Source organism: Heteronotia binoei, chromosome 4, assembly GCF_032191835.1.
Source record: "Heteronotia binoei isolate CCM8104 ecotype False Entrance Well chromosome 4, APGP_CSIRO_Hbin_v1, whole genome shotgun sequence".
Lineage (NCBI taxonomy): Eukaryota > Metazoa > Chordata > Lepidosauria > Squamata > Gekkonidae > Heteronotia > Heteronotia binoei.
In genome coordinates, this window is record NC_083226.1 from 163,731,553 (window position 1) to 163,740,533 (window position 8,981).

Below are 8,981 nucleotides of genomic sequence, written 5' to 3' on the forward strand. Positions count from 1 at the left end.
TCCAATGCTCTGTGTCACACAGTAGTAAAAAAAAAAAGCATCCGGGTGCCATCAGAAGGTCCATCAGTGGGGCCAGGACACTAGAAGCCCTCCCACTGTGTCCCCCCACAGTACAAGAACTTGATGGGACAAGAAGGGGAGAGATGGGAAAGAGGGGTCAGCTGGATGAACACAGGTAGCAATCCAGAGAGTACATTAGAACATAAGAGAAGCCATGTTGGATTAGACCAATGGCCTATCCAGTACAATACTCTGTGTCACATAGTGGCCAAAAAACCCAGGTTCCATCAGGAGGTCCACCAGTGGGGCCCTCCCCCTGTTGCCCCCACCCCCAAGCACCAAGAATACAGAGCATCACTGCCCCAGACAGAGAGTTCCAACAATACACTGTAGCTAATAGCCACTGATGGACCTCTGCTCCATATGTTTATCCAATCTCCTCTTGAAGCTGGCCATGCTTGTAGCCCCCACCACCTCCTGTGGCAGTGAATTCCATGTGTTAATCACCCTTTGGGTGAAGAAGTACTTCCTTTTATCCGTTCTAACCCAACTGTTCAGCAGATGCATTGAGTGTCCACGAGTTCTTGTACTGTGAGTTCTTGTACTACCTTCTTATGCTTCTTAATGCTCAAGGCTTTTTTTTTGTAGTAGAAACTCCTTTGCATATTAGGCCACACACCCCTGATATAGCCAATCCTCCTGGAGCTTACAGTAGGCCCTGTTCTAAGAGCCCTGTAAGCTCCAGGAGGATTGGCTACATCAGGGGTGTGGCCTAATATGCAAAGGAGTTCCTGCTACAAAAAAGTCCCGTATGCTCCATTTTTAAAAAAGCTGTGCATGATAGAAACCCTTGCTTATCACAACCAACCCATTGAGCAAGAAATCTGCTATTAATTGAGCTTTTAAACTCCCTGTCTAAAATCCAGTTGATGATTTGGAAACTCGTAAAACAGCTTCAAGCGTCCAACACTCTTCCCCTCCCATCCGCCGGCCACTCGGTATCTTCCCCACTTGGTACCATCCCCTCCCATCTGCCAGCCACTCGGTTGCCTCTCTTGGAGTTCCCCCAGGGTGGCTGCTTAAAGCTAACTCTTGTTTGTCAGCACTGACATTTCCCTCTCCTCTTTCCGAGCACCACTGAAGTCTCACCTGGCGCTCAGCATGCAAAGCTGAAGCGAGATCTTGGTAAACTGGCTCCTAAGCCCTCTTTATTATTTAGTGAGGGGCTTTTCCTCTGGCGCGTTCGCGGCCTCGGCACAAGCTCGGCCCGAGAGCTTTGGAAATAAACCCGCCACTCGGCATCACCCAAGCCGGGGATGCAGCTGCGGTTGTTTCCGAGGCGTTATCTGCCCTGAAGTCTTTTCAGGTACCTTTGTCGGCATATGAAGTGGAAATGCTTTAACAAGAAAGCAACTTGTAGACAGATCGTGTTGATCTATCTGACAGGTAAAGATCACATGACTGGACATATTGCATCAGCCTGCGGGTGGTGCTTCAGTGACTCAGCATGTCTGTGCTGATTGGGTAAAAGGACACATAACTCTGTATATAAGTCTGTGATATACTTGCCAGTGTGTGCCACTGTGGTATCAGGTGTCTGGCGAAGCAGTTTGTCAGTAAGAACTATGACTGACTATAAGGACTATGTATATATATATATTGTAAATAAAATTGTAATTAGTACCAACCTCTGCTGGTGTGTGTGCAGACTGCTTTGGAGCTTCAACGTCTACCCCGCTATAAAACTTCCGTCAACCTTCTCTACCTTTTCAGAGTGGAGGGAGGGATATAGAAGAAGAAGAAGATGACCACAGATTTATACCCCTCCCTTCTCTCTGAATCAGAGTCTCAGAGCAACTTACAATCTCTTTTACCTTCCTCCCCCACAACGGACACCCTGTGAGGTGGGTGGGACTGAGAGAACTCTCCCAGAAGCTGCCCTTTCAGGGACAACTCCAGCGAGAGCTATGGCTGACCCAAGGCCATTTCAGCAGCTGCAAGTGGAGGAGTGGGGAATCAAACCCGGTTCTCCCAGATAAGAGTCTGCACACTTAACCACTGCACCAAACTGGCCAATTCAGTATCATCATCACCATCACCACCACCACCACCTCCTCCTCCTTTTCCTCCTTCCCCTTCTTCCCCATGCATAATTTTGTAAACCTCTATAATGTCACCCCTCGGTTCAAGCTAAAGCGCCCTAACCTCTCTAACCTTTCTTCATAGGAAAGGTGCCCCACCCCCTTAATCATTTTAGTTGCACCATTCTGCACTTTTTCCAATGCTATAATACATTTTTGGAGGTGCAGTGACCAGAACTCCATCAGGGGAAGTTTTAGCAGTAGGATAATCATTAGATCTGACTCATTGTGTGTGATCATCCCTGTAATTTTAGTGGGCAGAGGGCAGTCTGCTGGAAACTTCCTTTCCAATCACTGAATTCGCATTCAGGGCTCACCTTGTCAGCGGGCTCAATGGATACCGGTGATATAAAAGTCAGAACAATATTGAGCTGCCTACGAAGAGGCTCTGTAAAGGAAATTCATAATTTGCCACAGCTGGAAGTCTGGGCTTTTAATTTCTACTTCTACTTTTCTACTTGTGTTTCTTGAGGTGGAAACTCTTTTGAATATTTAGGTGTCGTAGGAATTGAAACCGGGCTGCTGTTTGGTAAAAGCGAACTGGAAAATTAAGCATCCCAAAGGAAACGTGTGAATTTCTTTTGAATATTCAGGTTTTGTAGGATTTGAAACTGGGCCACTGTTTGGTAAAAGCGAACTGAAAGTTGCGCCTCCCAAAGAAAATGTGTAAATATTAAGAACCCCAGATTCCTGCAGGCAAGTGCCATTGTGAAGCTCTGCTGACAGTGCCATGGAGACTTTTGGCTTGCTATTTGCATTAGTCAAATCATGGTGGTGGTGGGAAATGGGATCAAGCTGCAGCCTCAAAATGGTGACGCCCTACGACAGGAGTGTCAAACATGTGGCCCGGGAGCCAAATCAGGCTTCAGAGGGCCGCCCTGAGCCCGCTTTGGCGGGGGAGGGCGGGATATAAGAATAAATTTATTATTATTATTATTAATTATTCTATCAGGCCCTCAAGCAACTGGCTGTCATCAGCTTCTTTCTCCCTCTCTTGCTTCCTTCTGCAGCACAACTTGCTTTGCCAGCCTTGCTCAATCGCACAGGAGCTACAGAGTAAAATCTCTATTTTCTCCATTGACTGAAGTTCCTCCCTTGGGGAGGAGTGGGGAGGAATAGCTTGCTTTGCCAGGCTCTCTCAATCACACAGCAGAGCTACTGAGCCAAGCCTCTTTTCCTTCTCTTGGCTGAGGCTCCTCCCCCTCCTGTCCTCCTGGGGAAGGAGGGAAAGAGCCAGAGCTCCCTTTGCCCACTTCCCTGGATCCCATGGGAGAGATACAAAGAAAAACACCTTTAAGACCAACAAATGTTAATATTTTAAGCATGTTTTATTTTAAGCTTAAAAAAAAAATCTTTAATTGTGTCTTTGTGCTTTATAAAGTTTATATCTCCGCTACCTGGCATTGCATTTTATGAAACACACGGCCTGGCCTGACAAGGTTTCATTTATGTCAGATCTGGCCCTCATAACAAATGAGTTCGACACCCCTGCGCTAGGGTTTTAAAGGCAAATGATATTCAGAAGTAGCAGCCTCTGCGTAGCAGCCCTGGACTTCCTTGGTAGTCATAGAATCATGAAATCATAGAGTTGGAAGGGACCTCCAGGGTCATCTAGTCCAACCCCCTGCACAGTGCAGGAAACTCACAAATACCTCCCCCTTGGATGGTCTCCCACCCAAGCACTTAACCCTGCTTCGCTTCCAAGATCTGATGAGATCAGGCTAACCTGGGCCATCCAGGTCAGGGCTGCCAAATCTTAATTCTCTGCTGAAGTGTTAACATATTAATTTATGGGTTTTTTTAAATTACTCCCCAGGAAACAAGAGGAACGAGTGCAACAGGTGCGCAAAAAACTCGAGGAGGCCCTGATGGCGGACATCTTGTCACGAGCGGCAGATGTTGCTAATTTAGAAGAGGACGAGATGGACCATGGAGATGCATAAGAAACCAAGAATCAGGTATGGTCCAGGCTCCAGAGCTTCAAAATGACAAAGATACCTTCCCCCCCTTTAAAAAAAGGCTTTCTCATTTATTAATCAGAGGGACCCTTGCATTTGGCGTTGTGGTTAAGTGCATGGACTCTAATCTGGGGGAACCAGGTTTGATTCCCCACTTCTCTGCGTGCAGCTACTGGCATGACCTTGGATCAGCCCCGGTTCTCACAGAGCTGTTCTCTCAAGAGCAGTTCTCTCAGAGCTCTCTCAGCCTCACCTGCCTCACATGATGTCTGTTGTGGGAAGAGGAAGGGAAGGCGATTGTAAGCCACTCTAAGACCCTGAGTGAAGGTGGAGTATATATCCAATTTCTTCTTTTTCTTCTTCTCCTTCCTTCCTTCCTCCTCCTACTTCTTCTTCTTCCTCCTCCTCCTTCAACCTCCTCCTTCTTCTCCTTCCTCCTCCTCCCTCCTCCTTTTCTCCTCCTCCTCCTTCTCTTTCTTCTTCCTTTAATACAGAAGTTTCACTGTGTTACTGTTAGGATCAATAGTTGGAATTCTCTGTCTGGGGCAGTGATGCTTTGTATTCTTGGTGCTTGGGGGGGCACAGTGGGAGGGCTTCTGGTGTCTTGGCCCCACTGGTGGACCTCCTGATAGCACCTGGGGTTTTTTTGGCCACTGAGTGACACAGAGTGTTGGACTGGATGGACCATTGGCCTGATCCAATGTGGCTTCTCTTATGTTCTTATGTTCAGAGGTGCCCTTCAGTAAGTCTATATATAATCAGAAGCCTTGATGTGATTGTAGCAGCTGTCATATCCTGCAACTGCTACAACCTGCTATGGACAAAATTCCCTTTGTTGCTCTCTCCAGAAGCCCTCATATGCCCCCCTCCTCTTGCCTACTCTCTCTGGCAATGCTTGGTTTATCTCCAGATTTGAGTTAGTAGCACCGGAAAGACCAAAATGATTTCCAGGATATAATCTTTTCAAAACTCAAACTCCTTTATCTAGTTTCTTGTCGTAATCTCTTGGGGTTTTATTTTTGCTACTGGAAGAGGCCAGTCAGAAAGAGTCAGTTTGGTGTAGTGGTTAAATGTGTGGACTCTTATCTGGGAGAACCAGGTTTCATTCCCCACTCCTCCACTTACAGCTGCTGAAATGGCCTTGGGTTAGCCATAGCTCTTGCAGGAGTTGTCCTTGAAAGCGCAGCTTCTGTGAGAGCCCTCTCAGCCCCACCCACATCACAGGGTGTCTAGTGTGGGGGGAGAAGATATAGGAGATTGTAAGCCCGTCTGAGTCTCTGATACAGAGAGAAGGGCAAGAAATAAATCTGCAGTCTTCTTCAGAGAGTGAGAAATTGTGTGTCCTGAGACAAAGAGGTGGACAAAGAGACAGCTATTAGAACTGACACAACTATTGCAGTCCCCCAGAGACTTCTGACTCGGGGTCGTTCTGTAGAAAAATAGGTGGTGGAGCTCATTAGCATAACACATTAGCATATGCCATTCCCCCCCCTCCAGCCAAAAGCAACCCGATGCAAGAAAGGAGAGCCCTGGGTGAGCAAGGCCTGCTTGGGCTGGCTAGAGATCCAGCCAGCCCAAGCAGGCCTCGCTCACCTGGGGCTCTCCTGGGCTCCCAGTCAAAAGGCCAGCAAGCCACCCGCCATCCAAGATCACATAAGAAGTGGGAAAAGGGTGGCGTGGGCTTCTCCAGAGATTAATGAGGGCTACTGGGGGCATGGCAAAACTGGTGGCTGGCCAGCTGCCCGCTCTCCTAATCCAGGGATTGTTATGCAGCTGCACTTACTATTCAGTGGACAAGGTAAGTTGCTGGGGGGGGGGCATCAGAAAGGTTCAGGAGCTGTGCTCCTGTGAGCTCCTGCTGAATCCAAACCCCGCTTCTGATCATGTGGAGGTTTTAATTTCAGGCTCCATTCTGAATCAGAGGGCAGAGAGTGTAACTGTAAAAATAAAACAAGCATAATATTTTCTAGTTCCTCCGACAGACACAGACTTTCTCACCCTTTCCTCTATCCCACAGGTACTTCAACAGAAATATTCCCGGAGGAAATTCCTGGAAGTCGGAGCACTTTCGTTGTTCCCCAGTGGTTCCCATTCGATAAGAAGAGGACTCATTATATAGCTTTCTAATAGCATTAAAAACCAAGGCCTTTTTTTTTTTGGCTCTTATTTTTTGATGTATATATCTTCCGCAAAAAAAAAAAGAGAGAGAAAGGAAAACTCAAACTTTATTTTGTGTCTTAACGACTTTAAAAGTCTCCTTCTTTTGGAAAACGTCAAACGATTTCCCCTCCCAAAAACAAAGTGGCGTTTGTTTGTTTTTTATGCCAAATCGCAATCCTACTGGAACTTTATGGCTAGCACTAAAAATTGGGTTGTTTGATTTTTTTTTCTTCTTTTGTGTACGTGTGTGCGAGTGTGTGCTTGTAATAATGAATCAGGAAGGTTTCCCCTGATTTAAAAAAAAAATTATGGCATTTGTGGGCGCGTGTAAATATATAAATATATATAAAAAGATTTTATACTGCACTTAAGCGAAAACACCTGTACATTGTCCCATTGTCATTCTTGAAAAGAGAAATAATTATATTTGGAACAACTACATTTTTAATCTGTGATGCACTAGAATAAAGGCAAGTTGGCAAATTGTGCGTGCCCACGTAGTAACATTGATCATGGAGACAAATAATGGTAAATTTAGAGAGGCAGCATAATAGTGTGATTAAGAGCAGTAGACTCTTAATTCCCCCATTCCTCTACATGAAGCCGGCTGGGTGACCTTGGGTCAGTCACAGCTCTCTGAGAGTCAGCCCACCAAAAGAAGCCTTGCTTGCCACCTAGTGGTGCATAATGCTAAAAGGGCTAAAACTTAAGGCTGCCAGACAATCTTAGGATCTCCTGGTTATACTACACAATGCCATACGATAATAATAATAATGTTAAAATAATAAAGTTAAATCTTGTGAGCAGTAAGGGTCCAGGGGACCTGGGTTCAAGATAATGGTCCCAATACAGCTGAGCTGTTTGTTGGAAACCACGTCCTTCTGTTTGCACTGCAGGCATCCGTTAAATGCATTGGGAAACTGAATGCAGTGTAGATGGGCATCCATGGAGTGTGGAGCTCACATGCTGAATTTGGGCAATGGTCTCTCGACCTCAGTTCTCCATTTATGAAATGGGCGTATGTGACCTACCTCACAGGGTTGTTGTGAGGCTGAATCTAATAAAAAAGAGTAAAGCACTTTGCCAATGACACGTTCTGTCTGGTTGAGTGAATGATGAAGCGCGGTCACTGTCAATAATGCAACTTTCGCTTGTCCTCAGATCCGACTGAGGGCTGGCGAGAGCACATCACGGTGTTGAAAAAGAGACAACAAAAGGGAGGCTAGAATGATCCAAGACTTGAATGCAGTCCGTATGAGGAAAGCTAAAGTATTTGATGCTTTAAAACAGGAGTGGCCAAACTTGCTTAACGTAATAGCCGCGTAGAATAAACATCAGATGTTTGAGAGCTGCAAGACATGAACAAATATGACACACGTTTTTGTAAAAACTCTTAATACTTTCTTTGCACAGAAAGATAAAATACGTATGTATGCACTTTACCACATGGCCATGCAAGAAGGAGACTTTAAAAACAAAAGCTGGGAATAATAGTCCTCATAAGAATAGCATAGGAAAAGGTAGGAAATTATTTTTTGGCACCGGTGGGAGAAGGAAACACACACGTGCCATATAAATCACTGACAACTGTTTGCATCATTAAGCATCTCTCTTTGCCTTGTCACCAAGGTTAGAAAATACACCTCCTACAAGAGCCATGACACTGAAGAGGAACTTTGCACTCAGGGGCTGACTGAGGTCCTGATGCTGTGCACACTTACTTGAGAGTAAGCCTGCATTAAGTTCCTCCTCAGCCTCCAGGAGCTACACAATCTGTGTGAAAGAGCCGCATGCAGCTCCCAAGCCCCAGTTTGGCCACTCCTGCTTTAAAAGGGGGAAATGGTAGAAACTGCTGTAAAGTCGCAGTAGGGTTTTCGAAGCAAGAGACATTCAGAGGTGGTTTGCCATTGCCAGCCTCTGCGTATTGTCCCTGGACTTCCTTGGTGGTCTCCCTTCCAGTAACCGGGTCAAACCTGCTTAGCTTCTGATATGTGACAAGATCAGATTAGTCAGATCAGGGCTTTAAAATGTAGAGTGGGGCGGGGGGAGAACAGATAGTGTTGGGGCTGAAGTCCAGGAATGGCAGAGGCTTATGAATAAGCCAAAGACAAGTAGGAGGAATGAGATGTTTCTCAGTCTCATAATCAGGGATGGAATTCTAGCAGTAGCTCCTTTGCATATTAGGCCATACCCCCTGATGTAGCCAATCCTCCAAGAGCTTACAAAAAAGGGCCTTATACGCTCTTGGAGGATTGGCTACATCAGTTACGTAAGTTATTATAAATAACTGAAGAAGGAAGAGTTTGTAGTTGCCTTCCATTTGGAATGTTCTTAGAATTACTGGCGTGGTCTCCATTGAAGAGAGGATTGTAGAATGTACCTTTGCTGGAAGGAACTTCAAAGCAGGATATGAAGTCGACCTCCTGTGGCGTTGAAACTTTATAGTGTGGAATTCTAGTGGACTTATAATTGTATAGAGATTGTTCCATATATAGATGTATATGTGTAACTATATTTTACCTATAAAGTTTGGAATTGTAATGCATTATATTTTAGTAATTTTGGTCACTATAACCCTTTGGGTTGTTTTTAACGTCTGTGATCTTGAGTGATTTCTCTCTAGTTTTTTTCAACCCAACTGGGGATTGGCAACTCTAGCTGTGGTTTTTAGATACTGTATTCCACCTCCCTTTTATCTCCACAGTTGGTGAGATGAGGCTTG

The 8,981-nt window shown here is 45.5% G+C and overlaps 1 protein-coding gene across 1 annotated transcript in view; it reads left to right on the forward strand.

Moving 5' to 3' along the window:
• Positions 1-7,346, forward strand: part of MBD2 (methyl-CpG binding domain protein 2) — an 80,338-nt gene extending 72,992 nt beyond the window's left edge. The window contains exons 6-7 of the mRNA XM_060236167.1: positions 3,958-4,099; positions 6,117-7,346. Coding sequence (XP_060092150.1) covers positions 3,958-4,084 — 127 coding nt within the window. The 3' untranslated portion in view covers positions 4,085-4,099; positions 6,117-7,346. The remainder of the gene's footprint in view (positions 1-3,957; positions 4,100-6,116) is intronic.
• The last annotated feature ends 1,635 nt before the right edge of the window (positions 7,347-8,981 follow it).